At 56.7% G+C, this 17,442-nt stretch overlaps 1 protein-coding gene across 3 annotated transcripts in view; it reads right to left on the bottom strand.

Moving 5' to 3' along the window:
- Positions 1–17,442, bottom strand: part of Dennd3 (DENN domain containing 3) — a 42,293-nt gene that overhangs the window by 4,419 nt on the left and 20,432 nt on the right. For all 3 annotated transcript variants that reach the window (XM_069991479.1, XM_069991480.1, XM_069991481.1), the window contains 11 exons: positions 17,194–17,315; positions 13,941–14,096; positions 12,513–12,609; positions 9,928–10,031; positions 8,995–9,194; positions 7,227–7,748; positions 2,972–3,231; positions 2,577–2,747; positions 1,766–1,895; positions 770–877; positions 402–541 (listed from right to left, as the gene is read on the bottom strand). In XM_069991479.1, the coding sequence (XP_069847580.1) occupies positions 402–541; positions 770–877; positions 1,766–1,895; positions 2,577–2,747; positions 2,972–3,231; positions 7,227–7,748; positions 8,995–9,194; positions 9,928–10,031; positions 12,513–12,609; positions 13,941–14,096; positions 17,194–17,315 (2,010 nt within the window). The remainder of the gene's footprint in view (positions 1–401; positions 542–769; positions 878–1,765; positions 1,896–2,576; positions 2,748–2,971; positions 3,232–7,226; positions 7,749–8,994; positions 9,195–9,927; positions 10,032–12,512; positions 12,610–13,940; positions 14,097–17,193; positions 17,316–17,442) is intronic.

The following is a 17,442-nucleotide window of genomic DNA, read 5'->3' as shown; positions in this document are numbered from 1 at the left end:
GGGGGCGGGGGCAGCTCCCCACCCCCCCTCCGCATGCCCCCTCTCCCTCCCCCCTCTCCCCCCTCCCAGCTCAGGCCTGGGGCAGGGTTAACGGGCTGAGACAGGGTCTTGCTAATTACATTTTGCTTGGGCTGGCCTTGAACCTCAATCCTCCCAATCGCTGCCTTCCCGGCAGCTGGGATTATACATGTGCACAACCACACCTGGCCCATGGTGAAAGGTAAGATCACCCACCAAAGGCACAAGAACGTGAAAAAATGGGGTACCCAGGTCGCCACAGAAAGGACACCTGTCAGAGGTTTGAGGCGGTCTTCAGGTCTCCGTCTTCTGAGTGTCTGGGACTGCAAGTGTGAGCTGGATTCTGGGTGCTCCCGCACACAGCCAGCAGGGGGGTCACTTACCACCCTGGAGGAGCCCACTCTGAAGCAGTGCTGGTGCACGGTCCAAGAGGACGCGTCGAACACGATCACTTTGCCTCCGCTCAGGGCACACCACAGCTTGGGGTGAGCGTCCTCCACCTTCTCCGCTGGGTCCAGATGCCCTGGGAGCCAGCGGCGGCCGGTCAGACAGCTGAAGGGACGGGGCCTAGCATCTGCCGTAACCCCTCGGACCCACCCCGGGCGGGCTCAGCACCCAGAGCTGTGAGCGGGAGGCCACGCTCCGGGTGAGGACACGGCTGCAGGCCCGGCGCCCTGCGAGTCACCAAGGGCCTCAAACCTGCTTCCACCCACACGGCCGTCCCCAGGCCGGAGCGGACAGGAGGGCTCACCTGGCGTGTACAGCAGGACCTCCACAGCCTGCGGGCCCGTCTCCCCGGCCGACGGGTTGATCTTGTGTTTTAGGGTCTCCGAGGTGGTCTTGGGGACCTCCAGGGGCACTGGAGCGCAAGACCACTGGTCAGTGGAGGACGAGGACCGCGCTGGCCCCTGGGGGAGGACTGGGAGGAGGACTGAGGGGCAGGCTCCCACGCAACATGGCGTCACTGGCAGGAAGCCAGCGAAGGCTTCAGTCTCCAGCCCCGCCCCACCCGCGGCGGCTGGGCCCTGAGGCCCGTGACGTGAGCAGGGTGGACACCAGGCTGGGTAATGGAGCCAGGCGCCCGCGCACCCCAGCAGCCCCTCTGACCCAGCCCCGGGCCCCCCAGCACAGCTGAAGCCTCCCCCAGAAGTAGAGTGCCGCCCTCTTCACCCCGCCTCTGGTTACAACTAGTTCCCAACAAACAGCTGCATCCACTCCACCCTGAGTCCACTTGCGGCGAGGTTAGGAAGGGGACGCCGGGAAAACGGCAGACAAAGCAAAGAAACACGCGGGCCCCGGGCCCCTGGCTCCAAGGCCCTGAATCCACCTGTGGCGCCCAGCCACGCACAGGCCGAAGCTGCCGGACCACAGCGCCCAGTGGCCAACCACTTGCATGCACCACCTAACAGCCTTCCAGAAGTTTCTAGTCGGCTTGCATCAGCCAGAGGAATTTCTGTCATTAGTGAGAAGAGGACCGGGGAGACCCCTGACAACGCTCCGCAGAAAGAGCAGCAGAGGGAAGCGGCGCAGGGCGCCACGCAGACGCAAACTGCAGCCAGGTGTGCGCCCGCGGGCCGGGCAGCCCGCGCTCGGGAGGCTTGAGGCAGGAGGACAGAGAATTTGAGGCTGGCCTGGGCTACAAACAAGCCTCTGTCTCAAACAGAATGAAAGGTATACAAACAAGAGCTTGGAGATGGGGCTTTGCCAGTGAAATCGAGGCCCCCCAGTAAGACCCGGCGGCTCTTACTTTCGGTCCGCATCTTGTCGAAGTAGGACAGCTTGGAGGCGGCGTAGATGGCCCCGGGGGACTGCAGCGTGCCCACCACGGCGTCCATGAGCAGGACGTTGGTGAGCGCTTGCTGGACGAACTGAGGGTCCTGGTGGAAACCGCGATTCAGTGCCGTCACAGGCGCGCCTGGCTGAGCCCTTGCCAGGCGGCACAGTGGGGCCGGCGGCGGTGGTGATGGCTCACGGCAGGCCCAGCACACTCTCTGGAGAGCCAGGCAGAAGAGCTCTGGCTGAGGGGCCACATCATGCCTGCGGCCACTGCTGTACATCCAGAGTCAACATGGAGGCGGGAGCTGCAGGCGCTCCGGGCCGCACAGAAGCCAGTGCACGGGGCCTGCACCGTTGTATGGTGCCGCCACGGGCTCAGGCCCAGCCCACAGCAACACGCTACCAAGCCTGGCGCACCCAGCCCCGGGGGCCAGGACCAGCCGTCCCAACGGCACCTGCCCGCTGCGCTGCGCACGCTCAGCTCGCCACTCGCCGATACAACGCCCCTCACACCCCTTCCTTGGTGCCCAGCCCCCGTCATCTCTGCGAGCGTGTCATCGGGTGACTGGGGGAAATGAGTGACACGCGTCCCCAGGGCAAAGCCGGTGCCAACTCCACGCAGTTCCTGATCACGAGATGTGGGAGGCTGAGGCCATTTGCTCGCCTGCCCGCCGGGCAGATGGGCGCAGCGCAGCCCAGCCGGTCTGCCACCCACTCTCCAGGCCTCCCGGCAGGGCTGGCGGCCAGCCCTCACCACCCACCCTGTGCCCGCGGCTGCCCACCTTGTAGTCGTCGGCCAGCTTCCTCCCGGCCCACATCTCCTTCACCATCAGATGCCACAGGTCACACTCGGACTTCAGGTTGGCCTCAAACACTTCTTTCTTGGACACCATTTTAATTTTCAAGGTGGGGATTCTCAGGAGGAGGAAGGCCACCATGCTGCTCTTCACCTCCTGTGCGGGCACAAGACCCACCATGATGAAGCGCCCGGCTCCTGCCTGGCTGGAGGGTGGCGGCTGGCCTTCCTTCTCCCTTTTCAGCCAGGGAGGGGCTCTATGCCTGCGCACGCCGAGCCTCCTCCCTGCTCTCCCCCCCCGGACAGGAAGCAGCCTCGGCCAGCAGAGGCCAGGTACAGGAGGCCAACCTTTGTACCCTGAACCACCCTAGGTGAGCTTACCTCTATGTTCCTGAAGGTAGAAATCTCCACATAGCCCGGCCTCCCCTCTGTCAGCAGGAAGAGGCGCTTCTGGGTCATGGCAATCTTGCCCACACCGTGGCTGGTCTTCACAGAGCTGGACAGCTTGTAAACGCACTCGTTCTTGTCCAGGTGGTCCATCACCAGCGAAGGCAGGCTCACCTCCTGGGCCTCTGCTTCTGTCTCTTTCCAGCAATTATAGAAATCCTTGAATGTTTCTGGGTCAATTTGCTTCTGCTGGCCTGTGTTTTATAAGAAAAAAGATGACTTAGGCCACATGCATCACCTTACGAAATAGCACAATGCCCAGAGTCAGGCAGCAGGTGGCGCTGGTGCTCAGATAGTTCGACCTTGGCCTTTCCAGACAGCAGAGGGGAGGGTTCTGTGGTCCAGGACAGGTTGTCATGGTAACCCTGGAGAGGAAACACTGAGATCAGGGCACTTCTTGTGGTGCTGTGACCTTCACCACTGGACCAGAGAGAAAGTAACACTGAAGAAATCAGGATCACACCTTGCCTGAAACCAGCCTACTCTGCTCTCTGTAAGTGAATGATGTATTTGTTTTTAGCCCAGATCACCTTAGCAGATGCAGTCTGTAAACACTGAGTAGTCACCATGCCCTTGGGTGAGAGGGAGCCCCACGCAGATGCCCAGCTTCTCCTCAGCCCTGCACACCCCACCCCTAACACCGGCTGGTCCCTGCACCCACCCCGGCCCGCTCCTGACTTCCATGCCTCCTGAGTCTGCCGGCCCCTCTGGCCTCGAACCTGCAGTACTGGGAGATGCAGACACAGCTTGGGGCTCCTGCTACCCCTGCCACCCTCTGCGGGGTGCCTAGCCAGTGCCAGGACTTCTCTAATGTACAATGGAGTCCTGATTCCTTGCTAAACAGGGGACTGCTGTCCCACTCCAGCCCCAATGTGGCGCCCCCAGGCAAGCCTCCACCTTCCACCCTCCATCTCAGACAAACCAGGTACACCCCAGACACCTCTGCACCTGACTACCCATCCAGAAAACACACGCTTATCCTCAACACCCCGTGTGTATGTAACCGTCTCCAACCAAGTGGGTGAGCATGGTTGGGACCAGCAAGTTCTGTACAGAATCACTGCTCACGGTCACCACTGCGCACCAAGAATCACACTCCACATTGTCCAGTCCAGGGCCCTCGTGACAGGCAGGCTTGGATAGAGCTGGGAAACTGGGGCATGAAGAAAGCCAATTGCTAGCTAGGTGCCAGTGGCTCACACCTATAATCCCAGCTACTCAGGAAGCTGACATCCGAGGATCATGGTTTGAAGCCAGACCAGAAAGGAAAGTCCATGAGATTCTAGCCTCGTGCAACAAAGCTTAGCAACACTTCTGGCTTTTTCTAAGTAATTTACGGGAGATAAAGAGTCTCACAGACTTTCCTGCCTGCACCTCAGACCTCAGTGTCTGGAGTAGCTAGGATGACAGGCGTGAACCACCAACGCCCGGCTATACAGATCCCTTTGATGTGAATTTTTTCTTTCCTGTTTGGTTTCAGTGACTAAAAGAAATGTGGCTGGATGTAGCTAAGTGTGCGCGCTTGCCAGACATGCATGCAGCCCTGAGCTCCTCCCCAGCACTGCCAAGAAATAGCTGTTAACTATACATGATGTCCAGCCACTGTGAAACACCTTAAAAATAGAGGGGAAAAAAATAGCAAAAACATCGCCACCTGGTGGAGACTGACACGAACATCGGGTACCAGTACCAGTGTACATAGTGCTCTGTGTGGAAAACACAGACGTCAAAGAAGGCTCTAGAACTTGCTGCAGCACCCACTCCCTGCACAGAGCTGTCCCTTTCTATGTTGTCCCAATGCCAATGTAACCACGATGGAAAATGCTCCAGAGTACATGGCTGCTGATCCTGTTAGTGGACAAGAGCCAGGATGCCTGGCTGGGACTTTGGCCTCCTCCGATCCGGGTTCTTGGCCCAGCTCCTGCCTGCGTCGCAGCCAGCAGGGAAGGTGACCTGCGAACACAGAGGCCCACGTGCTGCCAGCAAGGGGCTTGTTGTCGGTTTTGGTGCCAATCAGTCCTGAGGCTTGAACCTAGGGATTGGGCACTTGCTAAGCAGCAGCTAAATCCCAGTCCCCTTTTTACTCCTTTTCAAGAAAGGATCTTCCTTTATTCACCAGGCCTACCTGGACTTTGATCCTCCTACTGTGCATGCCCATGGTCACACCACTGCCGAGCCATTGGCTGAGGTAGCCATATCATTTCATTTTCTCAGGCTGGCCTCAGATTGCAACCTACCAATTTTTGCCTCCCAAGTAGTAAGGACCGCAGCCTTGAGCCACAGTACCTGCCTTTAAACGTATTCTACCTCACGCGTTTATTCCAAGCCAGCGACATCTGGCATTGAGGAAGACTGACATTTTTCGACACAGCCATTTCGCCAACACACAGATTAGATGCTGCTCTATCCGGCAACCTCAGGCGCCCAAAGGGATGGCATTTCTGGGCTGATCTACCATGCAAACCAAACAGCAGGGCTGGTGGGAACCAGCCAGGCCTCCCAGTGCCTTCCTGCATACCCTTCCGGTCCCATGACCACAGGTAGCACAGCCAATGCGAGCCTGGTCCCCATGGCGCCAGCCCTCCAGGGGCACAGGCTCCTCCCGAGGCCTCTGAGCCCCACGCCTCCAGGGCTCTGTCCACGCCCTGTGCTGCCTGCACCTGACTCCTGCCCACCCGGCGTGGCCTACATGGGAATGTGCCCACTGCACCCGGCTGGACAGACCTCACATCTTACTCTTCAGAGCGTGGCATGGGGAAGTGACCACCCGCAGTACCTATGGAAACTGGCCCCAGACCCCACAGCCCCAGCCTCCGCTCACGCCCGCCCCTTCGCGGCGATGGAGCCACGTGTTACACACGCACCGACACCTGCAGACACCCAGGCCACACTGCTGCGTGGTCTCCAGCATTCAGTGCTATGTGGGACTAGTGTGCAACAATGTCGGGCAGGCCCACGTGTCAGTATAGGAAAACCCTGATCAGCGTGGAATAAAGCAGACCCCATCACCCAACCTATGGACAAAACCCACGTACTGTTCTGACGCATCGAACTGTAGTCATAGCAACGCACAGCAAGAGGAGAGCAACAGCCCCCTTGTGGTGGCGACAGCAGGGACCCCAAGCAACCTGGGAAGCGAGGCCAGCAGTAAGTGGGAAGATGAGGCGGTTGTAGATGTGCTGAGTGTGTCACACTGAGTGCTTTGTGTGTTGTGTGTGTGTGCACGCGCACACATGCATGCATGTGTGTATGTATTGTGTGCATGTGCTTGCTTGTGCATGTGTGCACAGCACTTCATCCTAGCCAAGCTGTCCAGATGACGGGTCACCTCTTGAATTGAGCTGAGCATTGCAGAAAGGGCCTGCCCACCTCCCAGCCCTTCCTGCATCCTCCCAGCCCGTGATGCATCCACCTAGAGCCAGCCCAGGGGCGTGTACCACCACGCTGCCATGGGCTCCATGACCTCCGCTGCCCGGCCTCCTCCTGTCACCACTGTGTTTAAGCACAGCCAACTCGGCATTTGTGGGGGACAGGTTCTGGGAGCCATGGGGTACCCAAATCCCAGACAGTCAAGCACAGTGTGCAAATTGGCGTGTGCTTCCCACTTGCATGCCTGCCCGCGTCTCAAATGACTTCTCACCCCGAGCACAGTGGGGCAGCGCTGTAGTGACAGGTAGCATGGCTGCACTCACTAGCACAAACACAGAGGGTTTCTTGGTAGCCTGGCATTTGAACTCAGGGCCTCATGCTTGTGAGGCAAGCATTCTGGGCACTTGAGCCAAGCCTCCCACCTATTTTTTTCCTGGTTATTTTGTGGCCAGGGTCTCATACTTTTACCTGCTGCTGGCATGGGACCAAGTCCCTCCAACACCCAGCATCCTGCAAATCTAGGATTAGAGGTGTGAGCCTACCCACCAGGCCCAAGTCATTCCAGGTTTATTTTCAGTTTTGGTTTTTGTTTTGGTAGTACTGGGAATTGAACCCAGAGTCTTGAACATGCGAGGAAGATATTCTACAGCTTGAGCTACACCCTATCCCCCATACACAGTTTTAGAATACGCCTTTTTTTTAGGTGGTGCTGGGTTCTTTCCTATCTATTTTTTTCAGTGTGCAGCAGAATCACTGGCACAGGACCAGGGCCACGCGGGCGCCCGTACTTGAATAGGAAGCGGTGGCGTGGAAGTCTTACCGACAGTGAGCGCGGTGAACAGGCGGCAGATGATGTCGGTGTCCTTCACAATGCCGGACTCCTGGACCCTCTTCACGAAGTCGTCCAGCTGCATGTGCTTCTTGGGCAGCTCGAAGTTCTTCACGGTGTCGTCGGCCTTCGGGGCCTGGCCGAGCTTGTCCAGGACCTCGGTGATAAGCCTCTTCAGCTCGGGCGTCCGCTCGGCCTGGGCGCGCTCGGCAGTGGACATGGCTGCCATTGTTCCCTTCACAAGGTCGGCCGGGAAAATCCCCAGGTCTGTCTTGTACAGGTTCTGGAAGTCCAGGAGGGCGCTGAGCAGCTGCCCCTGCATCAGGTGCACGATGCCCCGCAGGTAGAAATACCTGGCCAGGAGCAGAGAGTTGTCGGGGGCCAGGAGCCCCATGGCCTTGCTCAGCAGGCCGGCGAAGTCAGCGTAGTAGGCCTGCACACACTGCCTCACCAGCGGGAAGTGGATTTCTGGAATCTTGAAGGTATATGTGGACTTAGGGGCCACGTTCAGGGCTGAAAAATCAAGGGACAATAGAAGGTGATTGTCAGGCATGGACCTTCAAAGTGAACATCTACACCAGTCATGTCAACACTTTTTCCAGAATGTTCTGTGTACCTTGAGAGTTACAAGAGCCCCTCACTCCCCTTCTAGAGTGAGAAGAGGTAGCTTCCACTCAACAGCTTAATCTGTATAACCATCAAGGCCGCGTGGAGTGACTGCTCTACAGCCTGAGGGCAAAGCTGCATAGGCACAATGCACGTGCAGGAGGCCGAACCCCTCAACCAGCAGCTGTGGGGGGTGCTGTGGTGTTGCACGTCTCCCATCTTATATGGAAGGCGAGGCTGTGGAGCTCTTGCGGGCCAGGGAGCTCCCTGAAGAGGCCCAGAAAGCAGAAGGTACTCCCCAAGCTGCACAGGGGGTCAAGGGGCTGCACAGGGGGCCTCGCACCGGCACTCACCTCCACGGCTCACTGGAGCGCTGACGCTCCGCTTCACACCCTCCCCCACCAGATCGCAACCCTCCAGGGCCTCAATGGCCAATCACAAGGCCCCAGGCACGGACCCCGCAGCCGGGGCCAGCAGCCACGAGAAGCCCACGTGCAGGGATCTCATAGGTCTTAGCCCCTAATAACCTCTCCTGTCCACGGAGGATGGGGCAGAATTGTACACTGGAAGTGCACGGAAGAGCCCAAGCACAAGGACCACACAAATGTGGAAATGAGACAGGAGCTTGCACACGTCCAGATGTGGACTTAGCAATTCGTGCACTGGAAGACCTCCAAGCTAACATCTTTCCCAGCACCAGGGCACCTCCACTGCCCCCTGCTGGAGAGCCTCTGCACAGTGGCCTTTCCATTCAGCCTCCCCTGCATTGAGAGCCCCTCTTGACCCTGACTCCACTCTACCCCAACGTGTGTAAGGAGAGCAGGGCACTCACGGGGGCCTTGCTGTATCTCACAGATATCTACACACCTGAGTATGTACTTCATACACACACATTCCTGTGCACGTGTGCGCACATACAGACTTCCTCCCCCAGGCCTTCTCGGGCGATGTGAGCTGCCCGTGAGCACACACATGCAGGCACACACACTTGCAGGCATACACACACAGGTGTGCACACACACTGGTGCACATACATGTACACAGGCACACACATGCACACAGACACACACTTGCAGGCATACATGCTCACAGGCATACACGTGCAGGCAGGCACACAGGCACATGCTCCCAGGCACACCGTAAACACCCTCACCCAGGCTGCTGCTCTGGCAGTGTGAGCTGCCCATGACACGAAGAGACAAGTTCCTGGGTGGCAGCTCGGGCAGGGCGATGTCCTGCAGGTTGGGCATGCTGACCACCATGCGCCGGTGGGCGAGGGGCAGGGCTGGGGGCTTCCGCAAGGCCATCTTCTCCACCGTGGGTCTTCTGGGGCTTATCAGCATTCCGTTCTCCCTGGACAGAAGAAAGCAAAAGTGCACTTGGGAGACGCCATGACGCTTCACTGTTCCTCCCTAACCAGAGGGGGAGAGCAAACTGCGGCAACAACTTGAATAAATCCCACCTTCCGCAGACCCTCGGGGAAGGACAGCCAGCGGGTCTCACAGCCGAGCAACCCCCAGGCATCCTCTGTAATGAACACATGCCCGAGGCTAAGAGAAGCACTTAGAAAACAGGCCGTGTGACGGGGAGCGTGTGAATGAAGATAGGGAGAGAGGAGTGGGCAGAGCAGGACTCGGCACAGGGCACTGGTGGCACACGCACCCCAACAAGCAGGGACATACAGGGCTTGCCTGTCCCCACCTCACTGTGACTGTGTGTGTGATGTGTGTGTGTATGTGCCAGTTGTGAGGCTTGAACTCGGGGCCTGGGCATTATCCCGGAGCTTCTTGTACTCAAAGCTAGCTCTCTACTACTGAGGCACAAGTCCACTTCTGGCCTTTCTGGTGCTTAACTGGAGATGAGTCTCACAGATTTTCCAGCCCAAGCTGGCTTTGAACCATGAGCCTCATATCTCAGCCTCCTGAATGGCCAGGATCACAGATGTGAGCCATCAGTGCCTGGCTCTCACTGTGAATTTCCTAGTAACCGGCACTGCCCACAGAGTATATCATTCATCATCCGGATCAAGCTGTCACCAGAGCACTGGGACCCTGAGTCGTGTACATGACACCCCAGAACAGAGCACCTGTCTTCTTCCGACTGCGTATCGCGGTCCATCCGGGCAAAGGCATCCATCGTGCGGCTGAGCCGGGCCTTCAGGAAGGAATGGAACATGTAGGTGTCCAGGACCTGCGGTGGACGAGAAGAGGTGGCCCCATGGCCTCAAGCCCCGCTCCCGCCTCTGATCCAACCCCTGGCAGCTACCACCGGTCCCAAGGGGCAGAAACCCCTGGAACAGGAACATCCACACTCTGATTGCCTCTGTTCAGCACCCACACTCACCTATGGGTCTCAGATAAGCAGCTGCTCTGCAGCTGGAAATCCTCACACGCAAGAGCAGAGAACCCTAACACGGAGACGCCTCTGTGTGACAATAAACTCAAGCAAAAGGGGCTGGGACACGGCTCAAGAGGTGGAGCTCCTGCCTGGCAGGTGACACCCCAGGACACAGGTGTGCTCTGGGGCTCCCTGAAAGCTCTCCTGCCCCAGCGGGGGCAGCGGAAGCAGAGGGGACCACCACCAGGAGCGATGACATCAAGAACGTGATGGGAGGAGCGGTCTGGAGAGGAGGCACTGCCCCTGCCGTGCCACGCTCCCCTCTGCTTTGTATTTCTTTGGCTCCCCAGGTCTCCTGTCGTGTGAGCACTGTGTGACAGTGTCCTGAGTTCTCATGGCCCGTGGACCGATCCACCGTGCAGTGTTGGGTCACGAGTGGAGGGAGGGAGAGCCAGCAGCTAACGTCTACGTTTGGCTGCAGAGCCCACAGGCTGTGTGGAGGAGGGGAGGGGGGCGTGGCGCATCCCGGAACGTCAAAGCCCAGGGGAAGCCGGGACGGGGAGGGGACTGGCTGGAGGCCAGTGGACTGGTAACGTGACGGGTGTGGGGGCCATGGTGCAGGAGGGCTGAGCCCATCGGAAACGGCCATAGCCTTAGGTCAACATGTCACCTGCGGTCACGAGGCATTGTGCGAGCCATGCCCGCTTGTGAGCAATGCTGCCCTTCTTATTTCATTTTCCCAACAGGAGCATGGACTCTGGAAAACTGCTGAGGAATGAGAGAGACAGAGACAGAGAGAGACAGAGAGGAGAGAGTGGAAGAAGAGAGGAGACAGAGGAGAAAGAAGAGATAGGAGAAAAAGGAGACTAGAGGAGAAAGGAGAGAGGAGAAAGGAGAGAGGGGGAGGCGGAGGGCGTTCACCACGCGGTTCATACGATGAGTAGGGTGCACGTGGGCATCTGTGCCGTGCTGCCCGGGGCTCTGAGTCGGCACATGGCCTCATCTTCCGGGGTCCCAGCTGACAGAGGGGTGTAGAAGCCCCACAGGGAAAGGCCTCCCCAAGAGGTGGCAGTTGGGACCCAACAGGTGAGAGGCGCCCCGGCACGGCCTCTGCACACTCCCCACGGGCTTAAAGGTCATTCAGGTGCCTGCCAGCCATGCTCAAATGTCCCCTAGGGCCAGCCCCTCTCCAAGCTCCACGCAGGCCCAGCATCACGAGCTCCACACTGCCACCCGCGTGGGACACCGGCACCTCCACACGGCCCCGAGATGCCTGCAAAGGAAACTGCGCAGCCAGGTAAGGCTGGGAGCGGCGGCCTCCCCAGCCCACAGGGGAGCCAGCGGGCCTGGGAGCACCAGAGGCAAACCCGCAGAGCCTGGAGAGAGGCAGCCTTCACCCCTCACCAGGGTCCGCACAGGAGCACGAAGCCCAAGACAAGCACCTTGTGTGACGGACGAAAACAAAACCCCCAGGGCTCCTTGCTGGAGTGGACATGGTAACAGAGCTGCCTCCAGCCAACCCCAGAGCGCCGCCAGCACCGAGGGGGAGACGCAGCTGTGGAGACACGTCCCAAAGAGAGGGAAGGGGCTGGGGGAGCTCCGATCAGGATGACGCTGGCAAAGGACCAACCTTGTCCCCAGGGACAGAGGCGTCACAGGCTGCTCTGGGATGACAAGGAGGCGCACTAGTAACATCACACAGGGGTGCCCAGGTGGAGGACATGGCGCAGCTGTGCCCCTCTGCCAGGCTAATGAACTGTAATCTGAAAATGGCGTGTCTTATTATACATATGTTATACTCTAAAAGATGACTTAAAGCAAGATAGGGAGCCAGGCACTAGTAGCATCTGCCTGTCATCCTAACTACTCGAGAGGCGGAGCTCCAAACAATCACAACTCAAAGTCAGCCTGGGCAGAAAAAAGTTCGTGAGATTCTACCTCCAAAATAACCAGGAAAAACTGGAGTAGAGGTGTGGCTCAAGTGGTAGAGAACTAGCCCAGTGTGCTCCAAGCCCTAAGTTCAAACCCCACTGCCACGGAAGTAGCACTATGACTCAAGTGGTAGAGTTCTCGCCTTGAGCTGAAGAGCAGAGGGACAGCGCCCAGGCCCAGAGTTCAAGATCCACAACTGACAAAAAAAAAAGAAAAAGAAAACCCACTGCCAGCAAAAATAATAATAATATAAAAAGGACCCGTATGAAAACAAGCTTCTTGAAAAAGCAAATATACTTCCTAAAATATGAACAGATCTTGAAAACCTGTATTTGAGAAATATTTAAGCAGAGAAAAGCTGGCCAGACTAAGCAGCAGCGACCTGCTGCGCACACCTCTCACCTGCCTGTAGAACGGCTGGTCCCCGGCCGCTCTGGTCTTCAGAAACTCTTCACTGTTGAAGACTCTGTGCTCATAGTTCAAATGATTCTTCACTTCCCTAACAAAGACAACGACAGCCTAAGTGCTGGGTGCTGGAAATACATGAAAAAAACATCACTTCTAGAAGCAGTAAGAACAACGGCAGGAAATACACACTCTGGAAGCCTGTCCCCCCAGTGCTAACGTGAATCCCGAGGCACGAGGGTCTGGTGAGCAGCTTGGTCAGACATGACTCTCCCTGGCTAGAGAAGAGCCCAGCTCACCAACTTCTTCCCCTTGATAGTCAGCCTCTGTGTTGTGGAGTAGTAAAGTGCAAGGGGAGGCTTGGGGTCATGACCCCCAGCCAGCCGCCCCAACAAACCCCCTCACCCTGCTGTGCCCCTGCTCCTCCTATGACAGTAACCCCTTGGGGGTCTCAGGGTACGGCCTCCCGGGCCTAAGGTGCCATCTACAAACAGGACTAGCACCCTGCCAGGACGTGGTCGGTGCAGGCCCTGGGTCTCTCTTCTTTTACAAGCAAGCAAATCATTCCATCTAGGGGACATGAAATCTTATAGTCCACGGCCATATTTCTGTGGGCTGGAGGAATCGCTCAAGCAGGAGAATACATGCCTAGCAAGTGTGGGGCCTGAGCTCAATCCCCAGGCCTAGAGAAAAAAAGGAGCAGAATTATATTTTCTTTTCCTTTTTTAGGTCCAAGACTGGGACCTTCCACTTTTGCTCATTGGCTACTGCTCTACCAACTGAGCCATGCCCCCAACCCCTATCACTCTATTTTCTTGCTTTTTAATGAACTCATCAATACTGTAAAGTATTTAAACAACAACAATAAAAACCCAAACCCGTCATGGAAGATTTGTTTCTAAAGAACACAAGCAAACAGGACCACACTAATGACATCACTGTGAGTAGTAGAGGTGATGACGCCTGCCTGTGAGACACCATCCTGCCTTTCCCTAGAAATCGTGTATTTATGTAAGTCATGACATTAAAAATCTGCTGTAGAAATGACCACACAAAGTACGGTGAGTGGGCAGCGCCACAGAGCGGACGAGGGCTGGCGCGGGCACCTTCTTTGCTATGGGCCAGCAGAAAGCAGTGAGGAGAGAGAAAGGACACTGCAAGAGAAAGAGGAGAGCGCGTGGGGCGAGAGGAAAGGTCTGCAGGCCCTCCACCCGTGAGCGGTGCCCGCGTGTGACACAAGACCTTTGAGTACTGCAGAGGCCGAACAGCGGCAGCAAACGACTCCACTCCTCCACGCCACCCGCGCAGGACGCGATCCCACACTAGGGGCGGCTCGGCAGCGACTGTGGCAGGAAGTCTGCACCTCCAGGGGTGCTGCAAGGGCACGGCCGGCCTCGCCTACATGCCCGAGCCCGTGTGAGGTACCTGAAGATGCTGACGAGCAGGTGCAGGGTGATCTGCTGGACGCGGCAGTTGAGCGTCTGCTGCCAGGCGCGCCTGCGCGCTCGGCCCTCGTTCAGGTCTGTGCTGGAGCTCAGGTGAGCAAGGTGCAGCTCCCGATGCAGCTGGAGGCTCTGCACCCTGGGGGAAGGAGACGAGGCTACAAGGCCCAGCACAGCCCTGGGGCTCCCCAACACGAGCAGCCGCAGTGGGGAAGGTGGACGCCCTAGAACGCCGCAAACGCCCGGCCACAGCAGAGGCCCAGGTCAGCGGGTCCAAGATTGTTCACCTCCAAAACTCACAGCACTGACGTCTTGTCCTAGGACCACACATGTTTTTATCTCAGGTCTGTCACTTCAACCCTGGGGCCTACCTGTATGAGAGCAGGCTCCCTTCCAGGACCATCAAGGGGAGCTTCCGGTTCAGGCTGCTCTTGTCTTCCATGGCTGCCACGGGGGCAAGCCTGGCTCCCAGCAGCTCCCCCTTCACACGCGCTGCCCAGGCAGGGCCAAACGCTCCTGGGAGCCCTGCTCCCAGCACCAGAGGCCGTGGAGGGGGCGCAGTGAGCTTGCAGTGGGACCAGGTCCCGGGGCCACCGCAGCTCCTGCAGCCCGCACAGGGCTCCGCATCCTCCACTGGGAAGCCAAGAAGCTGCCCTAGTGTCTCAGTAACTTTTGACCAAAAGCTTGCCACAGCTCCTGAAGTTAAGGCTGGGGACCCCAGCACAGAGCTGGGCTGGCCAGCGTGGCTCCTCCCCTCTGGCCAAACACGCACATGGATGTGGACCCACAGCTCAAGACACCGTGAAGAGACCCTCCCAGCCACAGCCTGGGGGTGCTGAGAGGCTGGGGCACAGACAGGCCCCCCACCCCACCCACACAGAACAAAGGAGCCATGGTGAGCTGTCCCACAGCCGTGCTGGAGGACCCACCAAAGGGGCCCCATGTACATTTACATCTAGAATGCCAATAGCACAGGCACAGGCAAAAATCTTTGGCCAAAAGAACCACCAGGAGTTGCACAGAGGGCAGCCACGGCCTTCTGGAATGCCTGAGCACCAGGGGCGGCCACTGCTTACCAGGAAGTAAGCAGACAACCAGGCATGTCTATTTCCCCTCCTCCTAGCCCACAGGGAAGTCCCTAGCAGAGCTGCCTGCCACAGCCCAGACCAAACTGTCTGAGAAGCCTGACCAAGCCCCCAGGCTTCTCCACTCTCAAAGGGTCTCAGTTTGGGGCCCCTTACGGTTATTATAATAGATGAAACAAGGATAAAGGTGTACCCCTATGTCGATGAGGGCCCCGTCACATGGTCGCAGCACCTGTATGTGTAACTCAGCAGTAGGCACATGCCTAAAAGAGGCCCTGGGTTCCATCCCCAGCACCACCCAAAAAAAAAAAAAAAGCACAGGTCCATAAGTGTTTCAAAACTAGATGTCAGCGGGTGCTAGTGGCTCACACCTGTGAACCTAGCTATTCAAGAGGCTGAGATCTGAGGATCACAGTTCGAAGCCATGAGACTCTTATCTCTAAGTAACTCGGAAACCAGAAGTGGTGCTGTGGCTCAAGTGGTAGGGTGCTAGTTTTGAGAACAGTGCCTAGGCTCTGAGTTCAAGCTCCCACAAGTGACCCCCCCCCCAAAAAAATGCACACACAAAAAAACCAGATGTCAGATTTGGGCTCTTTGGGGGACGTCATAAGACACCGTAGGAATGGAAGCAGGCTCTGGCTTACGTCTCAGCACAGCTTCCACACACAGACTGACAGGGATTGTAGGGACACTGAGGTTTTGTGTGACCTGTCCCACAAGGCCCAGTGTAGAATTTTCCACTGTGGTATCATGGCGGTGCTCAACAGAGCTGCGATTCTGGAGCACTGAGAATTTGGCATTTTCAGATTAGGGATGCTCAGCCTGTATTTTGCAAAACCCATCCAGGAAGAAGAATACCAGCACTGAGGTAAGCCTGTGGGAACGCCCAGTTCAAGGAGTCCCAGACCAAAGCTGCCTGTCCTTCCCACCATCCCCTGCTTCCGCTCACTTGGCTTCTGACCCCCAACAGGAAGACACAAGCAGAGAGCTAGCTACCTCTCTCATCTGCAGACACTCCCAGGCTGGATGTCTGCAGGGCCTGAGCAAGAGCAGCTGCTGTTTCCTTGCCCTCCCCCACCCTCCAGCATCACCTCTATGACCCCACCCAGGTCAGAAGACTGAAAAGCAGGATCTCTCCTGCCACCATTTTAACACTCAATGAAAACAGCACCATGTCAGCCAGCAGAGGGCGTCTGGTTCTATGACTGGTGGCGGTGTCCACAGCGACTGTCACAAGAGGAGCTGGACCCCCGCCTGGACCAGGGCCAGGTAGCCAGAGCCCTAACACAGGCCTCACCCTGACATAACCAACAATTCATCTCTCACTTGCTCCCCGGCCCCCGGGAGCACAGGAGGACAAACAACTTTCCAGCCTCTGCCCCACAGACCGCAAGCTCTTTTTTGATCTGTCCTTTCTTGGAAGAATTGTGCTGAGCCCTATTGTGGCTAACAAAGCTGCGTATTCAAGATGGAAGAAAACAAAAACACAGGAAGAAAAAAGAGAATGCTCAGGTGAAAAGAGCCAGTGTCACAGAGCAGAGCTATTTAATAAATATTTAATATCTGTATTTAGTAAATATTTAATATTTAATAAATATCTGACATGGTGCATGAATGAGCGGTTGGATGGATGGGGAGACCAATGAATGAATCAATGGATGGATGAGTGGAAGGATGTGTGGATGAGTGGATGCATGGATGATGGATAGATGGATGAGTAGATGGATAGCTGAAGTCGATGGGTAGGTGAGTGGACACATGGATGATGGATGATGGATAACTGGATGGATAGATGAAATGGATGGATGCATGGAGAGATGGGTGGGTGAGTGGATGGATGGATACATGGATGGATAAGTGGATGGATGGGTGATGGATGGATGGATAGATGAATGGACAAATGAATAAAGAACCTAAAAAAAAATATCAGTATGGATTCTGAGACAAAAGTCAAGAGGTTTCTCAGGGGTCAGGACTGACCCCCAACAATTTTGGGCCATAATTTGTATTTTGACAAGATTAAAATATTTATCTTAAAATATTCACAATGTCCAAACTAAACGTGTAGAACAGCAATATAATGGAAAAGGCACTACAGGTGGTAAATACAGAGTGTGACCAAGATGCTCTCACACACACCTTTCTCGTTACCTCTGAATAAATTCCTGTGCCGCGGCAAGCGGGACCTCAGGAGTGCCCAGGTTGTTGTTGGGGAACTCGGGACAGGTGACGCTCCCATGGTCGATATCTATCAGGACTAAGCCATCAGCTTCCTAGAAAGCAAAGACAGGCATGAGAGCCGCCTTTCAAAACACCCAAATATAGTTCTGATTCACTAGGACAGCATCAGCATGTTTGCCCATGTAGCATGTACACATTACCCACAAAACACACAGTAGA

This window comes from Dipodomys merriami, unplaced genomic scaffold (assembly GCF_024711535.1).
Source record: "Dipodomys merriami isolate MVZ:Mamm:240054 unplaced genomic scaffold, mDipMer1.0.p SCAF_4, whole genome shotgun sequence".
Classification (NCBI taxonomy): domain Eukaryota; kingdom Metazoa; phylum Chordata; class Mammalia; order Rodentia; family Heteromyidae; genus Dipodomys; species Dipodomys merriami.
Note: the sequence above shows the minus strand (reverse complement) of the source record. Positions and strands in the feature narration are given on the sequence as shown.